Source organism: Rattus norvegicus, chromosome 3 (genome assembly GCF_036323735.1).
Source record: "Rattus norvegicus strain BN/NHsdMcwi chromosome 3, GRCr8, whole genome shotgun sequence".
Classification (NCBI taxonomy): Eukaryota; Metazoa; Chordata; class Mammalia; order Rodentia; family Muridae; genus Rattus; species Rattus norvegicus.
This window is the reverse complement of record NC_086021.1, coordinates 138486005-138506509: the sequence shown is the minus strand read 5'-3', so window position 1 is coordinate 138506509 and position 20505 is coordinate 138486005. Positions and strand designations below refer to the sequence as shown.

The 20505-nt window shown below is 44.7% G+C and overlaps 1 protein-coding gene across 5 annotated transcripts in view; it reads left to right on the top strand.

Moving 5' to 3' along the window:
- Positions 1 to 798: 798 nt before the first annotated feature.
- Positions 799 to 20505, top strand: part of Dnaaf9 (dynein axonemal assembly factor 9) — a 134741-nt gene continuing 115034 nt past the window's right edge. For 4 of the 5 annotated variants that reach the window (XM_039105694.2, XM_017591986.3, XM_063284380.1 and 1 more), the window contains exons 1-3: positions 799 to 990; positions 16758 to 16837; positions 18103 to 18222. In XM_039105694.2, the coding sequence (XP_038961622.1) occupies positions 908 to 990; positions 16758 to 16837; positions 18103 to 18222 (283 nt within the window). In that variant the 5' untranslated portion in view covers positions 799 to 907. The remainder of the gene's footprint in view (positions 991 to 16757; positions 16838 to 18102; positions 18223 to 20505) is intronic. The other variant, NM_001109206.1, reaches the window with a different exon arrangement.

The following is a 20505-nucleotide window of genomic DNA, read 5'->3' as shown; positions in this document are numbered from 1 at the left end:
TCCTTTAAGTATAAAAATAAGTATTTTATTTCCTTTTTAAAAATCTTCTTTCAGTTAAACCTGCAAGAGACACCTTGGGGATTGTTAAAATCTTTATGAGTGGAAGGAGGATTTTTCAGCCAGCACTATTTATAAATCATTCAAAGGCCGATCATTGGAGCAGGAAAACTAGTCTTGGGGTGTTATAATTTACTATGAAAAGATGAATTTAGGACACGTAGGACATCTTGACAAGGTCAACATGTGGTGCTTAAATAGACCCTGTATATAAAGGACGTGAGCCACCCTCCATTTTTTTGCAGGAAGGAACTTGGGCTCTGAGATTTTCTGGCCCACCGACCCACACCTGGAAACAATTCTAACTAGAACCTGAACTGCAAAGACAGGGGTCTCCTGCGATGCTGTGAGCACTCTGATACCAGTGCCCTCAACAGGCCGCATCGCTAAGGGCCGAACGTTTCAAGGATGGATTTGCAACTGATGAGAAATAGGTATCTGTGGCCAGGAAGCGGTCCAGGACACCTAAGGATAAAGCCAAGTACAGACCTGAAGAAGCTTAGCCTGGCCCTTGCTGGAGCGAGACCCCGCCCCGGGCACGTCCGTGAGCGTGGCTGTAGCTCCCCCAGAACCCCCGCGACACTGAGAGACCTTAGGACCCGGAGGTGTGATGTCCCGGAGCCTGCGTCTAGCGGCTCCCAAGTCGGTCTGAATCCTCTGCAGCTCTGTGCAGCGCTCGGCCCGACTCACACTGACGCCCCCACTACGCGCGCTCCCGCCCCGCCCCCACGTGCCCGCGCGCGCCGGCCCCGCCCCCTCGGCGCACCCTCGCTCCGCCCTGCCGCTGGCCCGCTGCGGTGCCGGCCCCGGCGACCCTCTGCGGCCCCCAGGTCCTCCCCTGCCAGCCTCCATGGACTCGTTCGCCCCCCAGCAGCCGGGGCTGTCCCGCGCGCGCCTCGCTGGCACCTTTGGCCGTGGGGCGGCCTCCGTCAGGTATGCGGCGTCCAGACCGCCGAGGGTGGCCCGGGATGCGCCTTGGGGCGGCTACGCCTCGGGCGTCAGGGCGTGGTCTGATATGGCTTCCTTGCGGAGGATTGTTTCGAACGGCTCCTTGAAGAACGTTTGCCGGGGGACGACGTCCTTCTGAAAGGACGGTGCTCGACAACCCACCGCGGTTCCCGGGAAGACCCCATTGTGACATCCCCACCCCACAGACGGGTTTTCTCTTAAGCCTTCCCCACGGACAGCCCACCGCTAGAGGCCCTGTAATTCACGCGAGTGGAGCCCCAGAAACTGCCGCGTGAACCCCTTTGCTTCTAGGTGTCCAGAGCCTTTGCCCTAGACCACATCCTGTCCCCTGCATGTACATGGAACTCCCCTCACCTTTCCCTGGCCACTGCATCCAACCCCTTCCCCTTAGGGAGCGCCTGTTTCAGGGACTTGAAGGTCATTGGGGGCGGCGCAGGAAGAAAAAGGAAATTGGGTGGAGAGGGGAAAGGAGGCTCGGAACCCCCAAAAGCTGCTGACACCAGGTTCTTCATAGAACCCAGGAGTGCCGGTGTACTGGGAGGGGAGTCGCTATTAGGGAGGGCCGCCATGCATACAGAGGCCCTTTCCATACAGAAGATCTGTTTCCAATGTCTGCCCTGTCTTTTGGGCTGACCTTGATATTCTGGGCTTTGTTTGTGACGGATCTGGTATGGGGCTGCCAGCGAAACACAGAGGTTGGAGGTGTTGCAGTAGGAACCTATAGGAAAGGGAAGGGAGGAGTCATTGAGGTGTGGATACTGCTAACCTGTCATTAAACCAGAAGAGGCTTTTTTGTTTGCTTACTTGCAGCCATTTGGCAAAGCAAATATGCTATTGTTCCCGTGAGTGAGGTTGTCAACTAATATGTTAGAATGGCTTTTCCTGTATTCTGTCTTTTTTTTTTTTTTTTTTTTTTTTGAGACAGGGTCTCATTGTGTAGACCAGGCTGGCCTTGAACCCAAAGAGATCCACCTGCCTCTGCCTCTCGAATGCTAGAATTAAGGGCTGTGCCACCGTGTCTGGCCGGCTTTTTCTGTGTTCTTGATTGGGCCTTGTAGTGTTCTCTGTGGATGTGTGGATGTTTCTCTCCAGTGTTGAGGGTCAAATTCCAGGTCATTGCTTTTGCTAGACAAGTGCTAGCCTTGTTTTTTGTAGAATTTTGTTGTCTTTTATTTGTTTCTTTAGGGGGTGCTGTGTGTTGTAATTGGATCGAATCTATGAAGAGTGAAAACTACTTTTTTTTTTCTTTTTCTTTTTTCTTTTTTTCGGAGCTGGGGACCGAACCCAGGGCCTTGCGCATGCTAGGCAAGCACTCTACCACTGAGCTAAATCCCCAACCCCGAAAACTACTTTTTTTAAAGACAGAGTCTCACTTTGTAGACCTGACTGGTCTTGAACTCAGAGATCCACCTGCTTCTCAGTGCTGGGATTAAAGGCTCATGAGCCACTTTGCTTGCCTTTTTTACTTTTAAAGTGTGTGTGTGTGTGTGTGTGTGTGTGTGTGTGTGAGAGAGAGAGAGAGAGAGAGAGAGAGAGAGAGAGAGAGAGACACTCTAACACTGTGCTTGCCACTGTGAGTATGAAGGTCAGAGGACAACTTACCAGGAGTCTTTTCTTCCCTTTCTCCTATGTGGGTCACCAGAATTGGACGCAGTCAGGTCTCTTGGCAGCCAAGTGCCTTTCTCCACTGAACTATTCTGCAATCCCCAAACTCATTCTTTTTCATTTCTCAGGACTCCTTCACAGACTCTGCCAGTGTGTTTATTGAATGACTAAACCAAGAAAGAAGAAAAGCAATTAGATTAGGAGTCCTGGTTTGCTTCTACTTGACACTGTATGGATTTCTTTCTGGGCTCTACCGTTTGTAGTGGGTAGCTGCTTGTGGGAACAGTCTCCATCCTCTCTCTGCCCAGAGAGCATCAGTGTTTGAAAGTATTTCAGCTTTGTATGAAAAGCGAACAGGATTAGAGCTTGGAGCAGCCCTCTCTGGAGGGGGTGTGTATCTGCCTGACTGCCTGTCTGTATGTCCAAGTGCCATATTTGTTTGATGTTGTGCTGGGGATGACACTCAGAGCCTTGAAAATGGTAGCCCAGTGCTCTCTACCTCTGAACTGTATGACCATCACAAGCTCGGGGTCTTTATTTAAATTTTTTAAAGAATTGCATTTTAAAGTATTTCAGTTTAGATTTATTTTAAAGTGTGAGTATACCGTATATACAGGAAAGCACAGGGAAATGCAGATACCCAGTGAGTCCAGAAGAGGGCGTTAGAGTCCCTAGAACGAGAGTTACAGGCAGTTGTAAGTTGCCTGAGATGCTGAGACCTGATCTCAGGTCCTCTACAAGAGAGGTGCATGCTCTTAACTGCTCGGCCATCTCCAGCCTCACATTTTTACTTGCTTAACTAAAGTTATGTGTATGTGTCTGTGAATGTGAGTGTGTCACCGAATACATGTGACAGTAAGAGGATAATTTTACTCTCTTATCTTTCTTTCCATCATGTGTGAATGCTTGCCTCAGGGATCCAATTCATGCATCAGCCTTGGTGACAAACTCCTTTACTGAGCTATTTTGCTGACCCTTGGTTTGAATATTGAGTCTTGGATGTAGAAAAGCAACTTTGTCAAAAAAGATTCATCCCAGAATCCTACCTACCACCCTGCCCTCCACCCCCGAGCCCATGGCTGACCTAGAACTTGGTGTGTTGACTGAGCTCACCTTGAACTTGTGATTTCCCTTCCTCTGTCTCTAGACTGCTAGGATTACAGCAGTATAACCCACATCTGGCTTATTAGTAGCAGGTGTGTGTGTGTGTGTGGGGGGGTGTGTATTGAGGGAGAGGTGCAGGCATGTTGGCTCCAGGCATGTGTGTGGAAGTCAAGAAGTTGCTCCCGTGAACTGGCTCTCCTTCCACAGTGAGTCTGGGGAGGGAACTCGGTCATCAGACTTGCACACTAATCACTTCTCTCTGCCTCTTTACTTTCTCTTGTTTTCTCTTTTTTCCTTTTTTTTTTTTTTTTCTTGAGACAGGTTTTCTCATCCAGTAGCCTTGAAAGGCCTACAATTGACTCTGTAGACCAGACTGTCCTTGAACTCCCAGAGATCTGTCTGCCTCTGCCTCAGCAGTGCTGAAAGCTCCCTACTTTCTTGAAGATATATAGGGCGTCCTCTTCTGGCTTCTCCAGGCACTGTACTGGCAATCATGCAGACAGACATGCAGACATACACTCATGCAGACAGACATGCAGCATATACTCACGCAAACATGCAGACGTACACTCACGAAGACAAACATGCAGACATACATACATTTTTTAAAAATGTGCCTGGTGGTGGTGGTCGTGGTGGCTCACACTTTTAATCCCAGCACTTGGGAGGCAGGCAGAGGCAGGCAGATCTCTGTGAGTTTGAGGCCTGCTTAGTGTATAGAGTAAATTCTGGGCCAGCCAGGGCTACACAGGGCTATTTAGTACACAGTTTAACAGTGGACCTTTGATAAAGGAACTTTGGTGAAGGGTTACCTCATTTCTCTACCTCCCTGTAGTTGAACGTGCTTTTCTTACCTATTAAGTCTTCCCTTCTTATGACCCTCGTGCTTTAGAAATAAGTCTAATCTGTCTCTCAGACTGGCTTTGAACTTGGTTGATCCTCCTGCCTTATCCTACCAGGTGCTGAGGTTTCAAGCCTTGACACCATGCCTGCCTCTCCATCCCCTACCCCTTGCATTTTTGGACGTTTTCAAGGTTCCTATCAGGTTTGGGTTCGTTCAGCTTTTCCTCTCAACTACATTTGGTCCCTTTGTGCTCCCTCACTCCTGCCTGATGAGAGAGGCAGGCTTAACTAGTGAAGCAGTCATGATCCTGGAGACCACAGGTAGTTCTGTCAGATGCGTGGTTCTTTTCGATAGGAGTCCATTCTCACAGATGGAGAATGGCGATCAGAAGTGAAATATTAATTGTTTAGAACTAGAGGCTCCTTCTAAGGTTATGACCATAACCATGCTATCAGATAATTTTGGTTTCTGTCCCCCCAGCATGCTGCTCTCCCCTTTTAAGTTAGCTTGCGAGATGCTCTTGGTTATGAACTGTACATAAGAATAATGCCGCAGTCCTTTGCAGTAAAAGCTTTAGCCATGAATTTGTTATTCTCTTTCCTTCTGGTATGGTGACTGTTGTTCCAAATTACTCTGGAACCCAGAATGAGCATGAGAAAGAAGTAAAATGTCACTGGGTTTTAGAATAGAATAAAAAAAATTTAATTTTTATTGGACTTTTCGTTTTCTGTGTGAATGTTTTACTGCATGTATGTCCATGCACAGCGTGCATGCTTGGTGTCTGCAGAGGTCAGAGGAGGGCATGAATCTCCTGAACTGGAGTTACCAGTTACATAGATGTGAACCACCAGGTGGGTGCTGAGAGTCAAACCCAGGTCCTCTCAGAAATGTCTAGTGCTCTTTACTGCTGACCCTCTTGAATAAAAAATTTTGGTCTTGGATGATGGTCCAGCTAGGGCTGCATAGTGAGGCCTTGTCTCAATTTTTTTTTAAATTTGTGTGTGTGTGTGTGTGTGTGTGTGTGTGTGTGTGTGTGTGTGTGTGAACAACTTGTCTGGAGTAAGTTCTCCTACCGTGTGAATCCCTGGGATTGAATTCAGGGCAACAGGCTTAGCAGCAAACACCTCTACCTGCTGAGCCATCTTTCTGGCCCTAGAATTTTTCCTTAACCAAAGTATAAACCTAGTTTATGTGAATTAATACTAAGGGATTAGCAGAAATCTTGCTGAAATATACTGTCCTACTTCAAAATATTTTTCTGTGTAGAGGTCTCTTGCAGAATTTCAGAAGTTCAAGAAGAACTTCGCTTATATATCTGAACAATTCTCAGTTCAGGATCAGTCTAGGGTATGTCAGACAAACAAGTAAACCACAAACAACAAAAAACCCTTCAAAAATCCTCCGTTGCTTGGATGCTTACTAGGAAGACTTAGTGTGGCGGTCGTAGAAGCAGAAAGGTCTGCTTGTTAAGACTTGTTGCTGCATTTCTGCCCAGGGGAACTGCCCTTACTGTTTACCCTTGTGCTTATGTCTGGGGTGACAGTGTACTATGGTCTTTAGTTCTGTGACATCACTAGTGTGTGGTTACACAGCAGTGTTTCCTAGCTTTGCTGCGCTTATCCAAAGGGGGAGTAAATGTGAGAGATGTTGCACAGCTTAAACTGTTGAGTTTGCCCTGAAGTTTATTCCTAAAGGGTCTGGAGAAATAGCACTTGCTACCCAGCCTGAGAATTCAGTCCCTAGAACCCACATGATGGATAAAACCAGTTCCATGACTACACATACACCTGCGAGGGTGCGCACGTGCGCGCGCGCGCGCGCGCACACACACACACACACACACACACACACACACACACACCATCACACCATGAGATACACATGCCAACACTTGCAACATCAGTAGAAAAAAATTAAAGATAAGAAGGAAGCATTAGCATTATAATTTGGGTACTTACAACTAGTACCTTTGATTTAAAGCCCTCGTTTGAAGAAAAGGTAGCATATTGGGTATATTTCTTTTTGAGACAGGGTCTTACTTTGTATCCTTGGCTGACCTGAAGCTCGATTTGCTTACCTCTGCCTCCTGTGTTGGAATTGAAGGTGTGTGCTACCACACCTGGTTTTATTTTTTATCATGTTAAAATTTTTAATTATGTTCATCGTGTGTGTGTGTGTGTGTGTGTGTGTGTGTGTGTGTGTGTGTGTGTGTGTATGTGTTGGTTTATAGGGAATGGCAGTCCAGGACACTTGAGGGAGGAGGGTCTATTGTTTCACCATGTAGGGCCTGGGGAATCTAACTCAGGGTGGGCAAATACCTTAGCTCCCTGAGCCATATACTGTGTCCTTAGCATGCTTAAAAAAAAAAAAAAAAACAAAAAAACTTGAGTTTCAAAGTAACTTTAGATTTATAGATGAATTGTGGTGCAGAACCATGGTGCATTTACAACAATGAAGGCATCAGTGTTGGTATAAAGCTTTAGTATAATTAGTAAACTTGCTTACTTGGAGTCCAGACTTTATTTCCCGGAATGAACTCTCTCTATTCTAAGATCTAATCTGGGATTCCATATTATGTTTGAATTTGACATGCCTATAATAGTCGAGGATATGGGGGAGGATAACTGGATGCTTGTTGCATGAATACTTGTGGGACTGATTTAACAAAGAGCAGGAAGTGAGAGCAGGGCTCATAGTCGGCCAAAGAGAAGGAACCATGTGGAAAACATCTGAATACACTGAGCAGACTCTGGATAGCACTTCCTGTTTATGATGATTCGTTTTCTAGAGTTCTTGAATTAAGCATCTTATTAATACAAATTGGTGAGGTCTGTATAGACATATATTTCAATTGAGCATGAGTTTTTAACCTTTTAAAATTAGGTGGTCTATCAGGAAACATCATTTAGCAGCTAGTAAGAGATTCTTAGCAAAAATGACATTAGCATTTATTCCCTGTTGCAATAGATGTTCTTTGGAGGACGAGAGACCTTTCTGGTATAAAGTTAACAAGGAGCCAAGCTAATTTTATACTTTCCTTTGGTGGCATTAGCAAGTGGCTTTTATCTTTTCAATAGCTTCGTGGTCACAAAAGGTCTGTAGGAGCCCTTGACCACTGTGTCTTTCAGGTAAGAGGAGGAAGCTAGTCCTTTTAGTTAAACCCGTTACCATACAGGAGCGTCTGAGTTTTCCTCACTAATCAGATAGCTCTAGAAGCAGAGGCACCTGGCCTATTGCTAACCTAAGTAGAGTAGGAGTGTTATCAATGAAAGGGGAGATGGGCGTGGGCTGACAGCAAGATAACTATGTAGAATGAGGATTATATTGCCCTGGATTGTTGTGGCTGTGGAGGATGGTGTCTTAGTCAGTGTTCCATTGCTGTGAAGAGACACCATGACCAAGGCAACTGTTATAAAAGCAAACATTGAGTTGGGGCTGGCTTACAGTTTCAGAGGTTTAGTCCATTGTCATCATGAAGGAAGCATGGCAGCATCCAGACAGACATAGTGGTGGAGAAAGAGCTGAGAGTTCCACACCCAGATCTACTGGGCCTGGCTTGAGCATCTGAAGCCCCAAGGCCCACCTCAGTGGCACTTAATCCAATAAGGCCATACCTATTCTAACAAAGAGTTTGAATGCCCTGAGCATTCAAATATATGAACTATGGGAGCATTCTTATTCAAACCACCACCACCACCACAATGGGAGTGCTGGGAGAAAATTAAAATTACCACATAGTTACGTGTCAGGAGCATGTTCTTTAGTAATAAAATATGTGTCCATTTCAGTCATTTTATGGTTAGTGATTAACCACGTTTGGTCATGACAGTAGCAACAATGACTTTGTCTTACCTGTCACTCCAGCACCGAGCATCAGTGAAAATGGCTTTTATGGTTTTGCATCACATGCCCTGCATCTGCCTTTCCTTCAAGTTTCTTAATTTTGCCAAGGGAAGTAAATAGTGGCTGCTTTACTGCAAAGGCCAAGTCTTGTCAACCTGCCTCAGGCCTACAGGGAGCTCACTCTAGTCAATACCTGAAGTCTAGATTGATGCAGGTATGCAGCCTTTATTTTCCTGCTCTGCTTCCTCTCACATTGTAATATGAAAAACTTCAGAAGTACAGAACAGTTGAGTTATTCAGTGTACATTCATAAGTGTCCATACGTGGACTCTAAACTTTATTTTCTTATGGTACTGGCAATCAGGCCAATGCTTGAGACCAATCCCAGAGCTTTTGGGTTGCTAGGAAACACCCTGCTGACAAACTGTGTCCCTAGCTGTTCCTTTATTCCACTTTTGAATATGGTTTGGTCCTCTGTTCAGTAAGGGCAGTTAAGAGACACTGAGACCAGCCATTCTTCCTGGAAGAGACAGAGATCACCAGAGCATCCTGGGAGAGGCTCAGACTACTCAGCTGCCTGCAGGAGGCACTCTGTGACCTGTGGAGTGGCCTGTGGCTATACAGTGAGCTCCAGGTTTCTAGCCATTGTGAGCTGTCACCCCTGCTGACAGCTTTGGTGATGGGCTATCTTTGAGTTATCCTGTCAGGAACCCAAATAAAACTCACTGGTTCACCAAGTTGGACTTTGGTGGTTCCCTTACTGGGTTGAGTAGACATTTGTTTGTCTACCCAGGTATACTGTTTCTCAATACAAGGGTGACCTCAAAGTCCTGACCCACTTCTACTTCCCAGTTGCTGGGATTACAGGTGTGTACCTGTCACTGACTTTTAATTGACTTCCCAGGTTCAATCCTCAGTTTCCTTCACTCTTCTGTCAACTCAGCATATAGAACAATAATCTTATCTATTTTCTGTATTATTGTATAATAACTATTATATAATTGTCTTAGTGTTTTACTGCTGAGAAGAGACACCATAACAAAGGCAACTCTTATAAAAGGCAAACATTTAATTGGGGCTTACAGTTTCAGAGGTTCAGTCCATTATCAGCATAGTGAGAAACATGGCATCAAGCAAGCAGACATGGTGCTGGAGAAGCCAAGAGTTCTACATCTTGATCCAAAGGCACCCAGGAGGAGACAAGCATCTCCAAGCAGCTAGGAGGAAGCTCTCTTCCACACTGGATGGAGGTTGAAGACTAGGAGTGTTCAAAGCTCGTCAGCACAGTGGCACAGTTCCTCCAACAGGACCACACCTATTTCAACAAGGCAACACCTTCAAATAGTGCCACTGGCATGGGCCAAGCATATTCAAACCACCACAGTAATAATGGGTCATTTCATATGTTACAGCTGATTTCAGAGCTCTTCTCAAGAGACACATCTCAGTTGATGGTGTTGAAGCACTTGCTGTTCTTGTAGAAGACTGGGTTTGTATCCAGCTCCAAGGATACCCTCTTCTAGCCACCACAGGCTCCTGAACACACCTGGCATACTCAAAAATAGCACTTATGACTTGCAATTTCCAAAAGAAAAAAACCAGTCCTGTGTGAAAGATCATTCAAGGCTGCTGGCTGATTAGAATTTCATGAAAAACAAAACCAAACCAAGGCATGGCATTTGCTCAGTGTCCTTTTAGTGCTGTGCCACATTAGATGCTGGTTTAGATAGCGTGCAGTCTCCTTCTAGTTTAAGTGGCGATGTGAGGCAGACTAGTGAGTAGAAAGAGATTGTGCAGGGCCTTCCTGTGCCTTTGAAGGGATGCACTGCTCATGTGCTGTGCTCTCTCGAGAACACAGGTGCAGGCCACGCTCTAGGAGGGAGATGACAACTAAGTTAGTGCCACCATACCTCTCTGCAGCCATAGTGTTAGTCTCTGGTTCTCTTCACCCTCCAAAAACTTGAAGCACAACAGCTGTAAACCTCAGAATGCCAAGGACTCCACTCTTATCCTTGAGCCAGTTCGCTGTGGTGTGCCCATTGGATTGCCATCTCTCATGCTCAGACTCATTCTAAACCCAGGGAAACCCAGAAAGAAATAATAGTGTAAACATAGCACTAGATAAGTGCTTTACTGTGGAGCTCTATCACCGGCATGAAAACACACTGGAGAGAGAGAGAGAGAGAGAGAGACAGACAGACAGACAGACAGACAGACAGACAGACAGACACAGACTGAATGAGTGTATGCGTGTGTTTTCAATACTAGGGATTGTACCCAGAGCCAGGCAGATGCTCTACCATTGAGCTATATCCTCAGCTCCTTCATAAGTTGGTTGTTATTTACATTTATCTATTACTGATTTGGTTGGGTGGGGCATTCACTCCAGGTGCATATATGGTAGTCAGAGGACAACTTGGGAGACTCAGTTGTTTTCTTCACAGGTCTAGTAAGTGCCTTTACCCTGGTATTAGGGTTACTATTGCTGTAATGAAACCCCATAATTAAAAGCAACCAGGGGAGGAAAGGGTCTATTTGGCTTACGCTTCCATGTCACTGTTAATATTGAGGGAAATAAGGACAGCAACTCAAACAGGGCAGGAACATGGAGGAGTGCTGCTTGCTGGCTTGCTCAGATGACTGATGTAATCTGCTTTCTCACAGCACCCAGGGTCACCAGACCAGCGGTGGCCCCAGCCACAATGGGCTAGACCTTCCCACATCAATAACTAACTTTTAAAAAATGCCCTACAGTCTGGAGGTATTTTCTCAGTTGAGGTTCCCTTCTTTCCAATGTCTCTGGCTTATGTCAAGTTGATATAAAAGTAACTAGCACACCCACACATGACTTCTAATGACTACAGCCTCCCTTACACAACTTCTGAAGGCGAAACTCTAAGTTGTGGACTAATATAGGCCTAGGCAGGATGCACCAGCCTCGCTCAGATACTGTGAGCTACATGGCAGTGTTACTACTGGAATTTGGATTGTATGCAGCGTAGACACATAACTATCATATGTATAACCTTTGAGTCTAAGGATCAATGAGAACTGGCAGGCAGTTTACGAAAGTACAGAACCAGTATTTTACACACACGGTTCAGAAAGCACTGATAAGAATAAAAGCAGAGATGTCAAGATGTCAGCTGAGGTCACTGCTGGGCGGGAATGGGTATGGGAATGGGGTCATCGTGCTTTTCTTTGAACTCATCAGGGATTTCTGTGTGTGTGGATTTTGTTTTGTTGTTTGTTGGTTTGTTTTGTTAAAAGTAAATAATTAGGCAGTGGTGGTACACTCCTTCAATCCCAGCATGCAGGAAACAGGCAGTTGGATCTCTGTGAGTTTGAGGCCAGCCTGGTCTACAGAGTGAGTTCTAGGACAGCTATGACACAGAGAAACTGTCTCAACAAAACAAAACAAAACAAAATAAAATAAAAATAGTTGGGCCTTGGTGGCACACACCTTTAACGTCAGCACTCTGGAGACAGGCAGGTGGATCTCTGAGTTCGAGGCCAGCCTGGTCTACTGAGTGATTCCCAAGCCAGCCAGGACACAGAGAAACCCTGTCTCACCATCAACCCCCAACACTCAAAGTAAATAATTAAGTAACTATATGCTTCGCGGTCCAGTGACAGACAGACGATATTCTAGTTAAAGATTAAGTCTGAGAATCGAGAAAGTGTACAAGGGGGAAACCCTAAATTTAGTTTTACCCGTTTGATAAGAAAGCACTAATCAGGACAGTGTTCTACTTAAGGAAAAAGACACTTTTCTTACATTTGTGTGTTCCCAGTGTACTTGGACTGGACAGGGTACAAGTAGGAAAAAAGTCTCCTGTTTTCAGTACTGTCTTGGCTTCCAACAGCAGTTGCCTGGGAAACTCCTTTGTTTCTTGGTCACATGATCTGGTCATGCTTTTTGTCGGTGGCTGGTTATAAGTTTGCAAACCAAAGAGCTCTTGGTAACCTTGGCAGGCAGTCAGCATACTGTCCTTCACAGAAAATGGGCCAGAGGTCCAACTCGCAAAGTCCTTCCAGCAGGGAAACGACTGCAGGATCAATCCTGCTAAAAACAAATGTGCAGGGTAAGCAGGCAGGCATCACTTCTCAGGGAGAGATGTCCATTCACTGTTTAAATGATCTTCACACTGTTGCTTCTAAAACCTTATTTCATAGCAGGCCTCTTCCTCATAGCCCCTAATTTTTATTATAAAAACCACAGAAAAAGTAAAAGAGTACTATGGACACTCATGGAGCCTACCACATACATTTAGTCAGTATCTTTGAAACCCAGTCTAACTATGTAGCCCTTTCTAGCCCAGAACCCTGTTGTCACACCAGCCCCCGTATATTTCAGAATAAACACTTCTATATCCATAAAAGTTTGGCATTTAATAGGGATTGTGTTAAATCTGCATGTTAATTTGAGGAGAACTGGTATTTGTACTTTGCTGGGTGACCACACCCCAAAACTCTTGTCTTAGCAATCATCAACTGCCAATAGCTCTTCAGCTAGGGATGGGGCTCAGGAGATTTCCCGTCCATGTTGAAATTTCGACTGGCTTGTGCTCGTGCAGGTAACCACACTGTGAGCTGGCCAGTGCAGGGGCTGTCCTTTCTGAACACAGCCCTTGCTCCTCCCTGCCCTCCAGCCTTCCTCTCTTCTCTCCTCCTCCTCTTGATGTTCACTAAGCCTCGATGCTGGTGCTGGTTGAGGAGGAGGGGGTGGTGGTGGAGGTGGGGTTGGGGTGGTTGAAGAGGAGGAGGTGGTGAAGGTGGGGTGGTGGTTGAGGAGGAGGGGGTGGTGGTGGTGGAGGTGGGGTTGGGGTGGTTGAGGAGGAGGTGGTGAAGGTGGGGTGGTGGTTGAGGAGGAGGTGGTGGTGGTGGAGGTGGTGGTGAAGGTGGGGTGGGGTGGGGTGGGGTGGTGGAAGAGAAGGAGGTGGTGGTTCATATGAGTGTCCCATTTAGTGTCACAGTCACTTTCGTGGTCAGCACTGTGAGCTTCTACATTAACCACTGACCACTGCAAATAGTAGCTTCTCGGAGCAAGGTCAAGAGCAGTGCTGCTCTACAGGTACAGACGAAGTATTAGAAGGCAGTTTGATGACTTCCAGTCAAGAAAGCAGTAGTAGTTTCCCTCGATTCTGTGAACACCCTAGCCAGGGGGTTTTGGCCAGGTTTATAGTATGTGCGTGCGTGTGTGTGTGTGTGTGTGTGTGTGTGTGTGTGTGTGTACACATATATGTGCGTGTGTGTGTGATACCATATGTGTGGGGGTGCCTAGGAAGGCTAGAGTAGGGCATTGGATCCCCTGGGACTGGAGTTAAAGGAGGTATAAGTTGCTGATACGGTGCTGGGCTGGACCTAGGTCTTGAGAACTGAACTCTGGTCTTCTGGAAGACCTAATCATTATGTCATCCCTCTGACCTTAAATCATATTGCATAGTGACATAGTAGGTTGAGATTAAAGGAAGGCATGCACCACCACTGCCCAGCTATAAATCCTTGGTTTTGGCTAGCCCACACTTATTCCTTTCTCTCCCATTGTCCTACATAACCTTTAGCCTCCAATGCCCTCCCCTCTTCTCAGAGCAGCTGTGTGCTATTGTCACCTCCCCCAATTAGGTTATCTCGCCCTCTCCCTCTCATAGGCCCTTTACAAACATTATAAGTTAAATTTAGAAATCTAAAAACTTGAAGCTAGGGGCTGGCTGGAGCAGTGGTTCTCTTGCAGAGGACCTGAGTTTGGTTCCCAGCACCCCCATTGAATGGCTCATAACCATCTTTAACTCCAGCTCCAGAGGGATCCAGTGCCTCTGGCCTTGTGGGCACCTGTATGAATACATACATGATTAACTTTATTTTTAAAAGTTGAAAAATTATATACATTTGTGTTCTGCCTCCATGTGTGAGGGTGTCAGATCTTCTGGAACTGGAATGAAATACAGTTGTGTATTCCTTTATGGGTGGTGGGAATTGAATACTGGTCCTTTAGAAGAGCAATCAGTGCTCTTAATTTCTGAGCTGTCTCTCCAGCCCATAGAGGGCATGCAGGGTCTTTCTGGGCTTAAATTATCTTGCTATACTATTTTCCAGCTTTATCTGTTTCTCTGAAGTTTTCATAATTTCATTTTTCTTTACAGATGAATAAAATTCTGATGCATATATATTGCATTTTCATTATCCATCAGCTGATGGACATTTAATCTGATTCCATTTCCTACCCATTTTGAATAGACAGCAATAAGTATAGATGTGCAAGTATTTCTGTTGTAGGATATGGAGTCCTTTGTGTATATGCTCAGCATAGGCAGACCATATAGTAGTTCTGTTTCTAGCTTTTCTTTTTCTTTTTTTTTTTATTGAATTTTTTAAAATTTACATTTCAAGTGTTATTCCCTTTCCCGGTTTCCTGGACATAAGGCTCCTATCCCCTTTCCCTCCCCTTCCTTCTATAAGGGTATTCCCTTCCCTGTCCATCCCCCCTTCCGACATTCCCCTGCAATGGAGGTCCCCCCTTGGCAGGACCAAGGGCTTCTCCATCCATTGGTTCCCAACAAGGCCATCCTCTACTACATATACAGCTGGAGCCATGGGTCTGTCCATGTATAGTCTTTGGGTAGTGGTTTAGTCCCTGGAAGCTCTGGTTGGTTGGCATTATTGTTCTTATGGGGTTGCAAGCCCCTGAAGCTCTTTCAATCCTTTCTCTAATTCCTCCAACGGTGGTCTCATTCTCAGTTCATTGGTTTGCTACTAGCATTCACCTCTGTATTTGTCATGCTCTGACTATGTCTGTCAGGAGACATCTATCTGGCTCCTGTCAGCATGCACTTCTTAACTTCATCAATCTTATCTAGTTTTGTTGGCTGTATATGTATGGGCCACTTGTGGGGCAGGCTCTGAATGGCCGTTCCTCCAGTCTCTGCTCCAAACTTTGTCTCCATATCCCCTCCTATGAATATTTTTGTCCTACGTTTTAAGAAGGAATGAAGCATCCACACTTGGTCATCCTTCTTCTTGAGCTTCATGTGGTCTGTGGATTGTATCTTGGGTAATTTGAGCTTTTGGGCTAATATCCACTTATCAGTAAGTACATATCATGTGTGTTTTTCTGTGATTGGGTTACCTCACTCAGGATGATATTTTCTAGTTCCATCCACTCGCCTGTGAATTTCATGAAGTCATTGTTTTTGATATCTGAGTAGTACTCCATTGTGTAGATGTACCACATTTTCTGTATCCATTACTCTGTTGAGAGACATCTGGGTTCTTTCCAGCTTCTGGCTATTATAAATAAGGCTGCTATGAACATAGTGGAGCACGTGTCTTTGTTGTATGTTGGAGCATCTTTTGTTCCTAGCTTTTTAAGACACCTCTACACATTGATTTCCATAGTATCTGCAGCAGTTTATACCCTACCATACATACATTCCTACCAACTAGTAGATAGGGGTCGCTGTTTCCCCGTGTTCTCTTTAGTACTTGTCACTTGTTTTCTTAATGACAGACATTATCACTGTGGTAAGATGGAATCTCAAAGTAGTATAATTTGCATCACTAATGGTTAATGATATCCAACAGTTAAAAATGTTTATGGGCTAAGAGTTAGACATGGAGGTGGTGGGGAAGAATCAGGCTTGACCATGAAGTTAGGTATTCATCTTTGGGGTTACTGACAGGAGTAGAGAGAGACGGAAAAGCAAGAGAGTCCATTGAAATTGTATTGTTTAGGAATGTATGTCTCCTTATATCTGGGTGCAAGGAATAGTCCTTCTACCAAAAGGAGTAGTAGCTCTCTAAAGAGAGGGTGTCTTCTGTGTCTTCTGTGCTGAGAGTCTAGTCCTGTGGGATAGCTAGAGCTTAGTTTAGTGAGGCCTTTATATCAATTTTTGGTTTTGTTTGTTGCTTTTGAGACAAACTAAGAAAGGCTAAATTTAGGCTAAAGCAGTATAGAAACTTTTCTTTGAAAATCAGCAAAAGTAAAAAGACATTGGAAGGGGCTGGGGATTTAGCTCTGTGGTAGCACAAGGCCCTGGGTTCAGTCCCCAGCTCTGGAAAAAAAAGAACCAAAAAAAAAAAAAAGATGTTGGAAATTCTTGGCATCAGCTGATTAATTATGAATGGGACCATGGTGCCATCTTAGTTCATTGTCCATTGTCCAAATAGTCTTTAGACCACTTACACTAAATCTCTTTGAGAGCATGGACAAGAAGGATACGGTTCTGATTAAAGAGCTAGGTACTACTTGCCTTACCTAACAAGACCATTCCTCTAGTGTGTACCTTTTCAGACTCTCACACTTCCTCACTCAAGAAACTCTGTTGTTCTGTTTCAGCTGCAGCCGACTGCGCCAGGTTCAAAGTGTCCTGACCCAGAGCAGCAAGTCTCAACCTGACGGGATTCTCTGCATCCTAGGTCAGTGCTTTCTTATGAGTTTGTAGTCTTGATCTCAGGAAGATGCTAGTAATGCTATCGTGTAAGGTACGTTAAAGGCTAGAATCTTCCCAGTTCTCATTCCTGTGACATCTGATCCATCTTACTGAGGGTGAATATTAAGAGGGTGTCAGTGAGATAAAGAGGGAGCTCCTACCACAGGCTCCTGCCTGCCTTTGACTGTCCTGACACTTACTCTGTAGACCATGCTGGCTTCTGCCTCTTTAGTTCTGGTAGTAAAGCCCTGCGCCACTGTGCCCAGCTACAACCCTTTCTTTTCAAACCACATGGAGAATAGCTGCTTGACTCTGATCCTCCCATCCTGCCAACAGCTGTAGTCCTAGGATGCGAAGTCACTGAGAGACAGAAGTGAAGACAGTGTCATTTAATTTCCTTTTGTCTCTGGTTCCGCCTTTCTAGACTGACCTTAGTGAAGGTCGTCTGCAGGGGTGTATACCTCCGCACCATACCTTACAGTGCAGTGCTAAGCTTTGCTTCCGACACTTGGGAAGGCTCAGTGTGTGTTAGTCTATCCACTTGTCCTCTTCTTTTTCAAATCACCTTAACTTGTTTTTATTTGTACATATTTTCCATAGAGATCTCTTTGAGATCTATTCTTCAGCTAACAAAATGTTCCAAGATCTGTAGATCCATAGAAGACCATATGTTCTGGTTCTTTCTGCCCTTAAGAATTGCACATGTCGGCTGGAGGTGGTTCCGTAGATAAGAGCACCCACATGGTGACTCATAACCATCTGTAACTCTAATTCCAGGGTATCAGATCCCCTAGATCATGGAGGGTGCTCTTCTGGCCTCCTTTGGTACCAGACACACATGATATACATATACATGGAATTTAAACACCCACACATGTAAAGTAAAACCTGAAAGAAAAAAATGCTTTTCAGCATTAGTAATCTTGTTGCTTAATTCTTTTTTTTTTTTTTTTTTTTGGTTCTTTTTTTCGGAGCTGGGGACCGAACCCAGGGCCTTGCGCTTCCTAGGTAAGCGCTCTACCACTGAGCTAAATCCCCAGCCCCTTGTTGCTTAATTCTTTGACCTGTGTAGGTCTTGAGATCCAAGGAAGGTACCGTATGCCTCAGCCTGTTTCTCACACAAGGGGTTGTTCATTTAGTTTTAGCACAAAACTGGTTTGACCATCAAGGCTTTACTAAACGGGCAAATCGTTGGCACTTTCTGTATTCCACGGTGCAGGACAGCGAGTCACAGGCTTCTTTGCTTTGCAGGAATTGACAGCAGGTACAACGAAGGCTGTAGAGAGCTGGCAAATTACCTTCTGTTTGGTTTATACAGTCAGAATACCACTGATTTTGAGAAAACTGGATTTTCTGAAGAAATCCTAGATGGTAAGTCTGTATTACATTGGCAAATTATAGGAGACAGTGATTTATTTCTTTGGACCCTTAATTCATGATGTTTTTGTAAAAATTGTTTTAGTTTTAATTTTACTGTATCATATGAGTGTTTTGCTTGTGTGTGTGTGTGTGTGTGTGCATGTGAGCATGTATGCATACTTGGTGCCCTTGGAAGCCAGAAGATGACATCAGGTCCCCTGGACCTAGAGTTACAGATGGTTGTGAATCTCCATTCAGGTGTTGGGAATCGAATCCAGATCTCTGGAAGAATAACAAGTACGTTTAACTGCTGAGCCATCCTGACAGCCCCAGCTCATGATTTTTTATTTCTGTTTCTGTGGTTTGGGGTTTTGTCATTGCTGTTTATTTGTTTTGAGATAGTCTCATAAAGCTTTAGCTGGCTTGAAACTAACTGTGTAGACCAGACTGGCCTTGAATTCTGAGATCTACCTGCCTCTGCCTTCCTAGTAGTGGGATTAAAGACACACATCCAGCACCACATTTGTGATCTTTTAATAGGAAATTATAATCAGAATTTAAGTAGTCCAAAACTCCAGTAAATTTTTGCCTTATTTTGTTTTACTTTTTGAGTGATGTGTGATTCCCCTAATTGGTCTTAAAATTGGCAACCCCCTGGCCTCGGCCTCCCAAGTAGCTGGGATTACACCAGGCAAGATTTTATCTTTTTAATAGTGAAAAATAGCATTTCCTTGTTAGCCTATTAAAATAGGACATTCCTATTGGTCATGCAGTGGACAACAGACTATCAACAGCAGTTTCCAGAATACATTTATTGGTAAATCATTTTGAGACCAAAAGCAGACCTTGGCGTTTGGATTTGTCTCTTGGCAGGGTACTAGTTTTTCTTAGTATTGCCGCTGCTCCTTTTCCCTGAAGGTTCAGATTGTGTACTGTTGCCAGTGAGAGCATTCTCTGCTTTGAGGCAAAGACGAGCTGCTCTTGTAAGCTGCTCTTGTGAGAAAGAAGATTTTATGTGGATCTTTAGCTGAGGAACAAGGGGCTATTGTCCTGCTGTCTTTGGGAATTGTTTTTTGTGTGACTTTAATACAATGGAGTCTTTCTGCCTGCAGTCAGCTTTCTCTGGCTTGGAGACACTGCATGTGTTGATGCTCCTGTGGGCTGTTGCCCGGGAGCTACTTCTCATATCATATACTTAGCATTATAAATTGTCTGCAAGATGAGTCAGGAGACATAGAACAAACAAGTAAAACTGGACAAGAGACAAGACACTTGCAAGGCAGCTGGGAGACCATGAAGGCAAACATTGGATGTCAGATGATCTCACTTGAATAGTGTGGTCTCAGAGGGAGGGCAGTTTTGTCCCTTGGGAGACATTTAGCAATGTCTGAAGACATTTTTGATGGCCGTGGCTCAGTATGTGGCACTACTGGCATCTAGTGGACACCAGGGCTGCTGCTAAACATCACAAAATAAACAAGAAAGCCCCAGTTACACAATGAAGAGTTTTCTTATTAAACTGTAAATAATTCTGAGTTGTATCGTCTTTGAAATTCTTACCTTGGTAACAACCCCAATACTATCCATATAGTTTAGTTAGAGCTGTCCTTCTTATTATGAATGCAGAAAAAGGAGACGGAAAATACTTGGAGTTAGTATCCTTCCTTTCTTTGTGTTTTCTTCCTCATCTTTCTGTCTGAGGTATGCTCTCACTCTGTATCAGGCTGGCTTCAGACCAGGTGCTTCTCAGCCTCTTGGGTTCTGGGTTTGCATGCAGGAGCCACCACTGTGATCTTCATCCGGTCCTTTTCTTTTTAGATTTTGATATTATAATACAATGTAACACCTTTTCCTTCCCTTTCCTTCTCTTCACTCCCAACCAATGTTCACTACCTATGGTTCATGACCCCTTTGGCAACCCTCTGTCTCTAAAAAACATTTACATTGTGACAAATAACAGTTATGAAAGAGCAACAATAATAATTTTATGCTTGGTGATCACCACAACATGAGGAAAAGTATTAAAGGGTCACAGCATTAGGAAGGTTGAAAATCACTGCTCTAAAACCTCTCATATGTCACTGGACAGGCAATCAGCGTGCTCTTTCCTAGGTAGGGACAACTCTCCTGCTCCCAGCTTTTCTCAGTTGCCATAGTTTTTTGTGTAGGGTTGAGGTTTCCTGGACTTTTCTCTGTCCACTTTGACATGTCATTGGTGGGGTCCTTGTTTAGCTCATGTTTGGGCAGTCATGTTGGTGAGAGTTTATGGATGTAGCTTCTAACGGTACTAGAAGA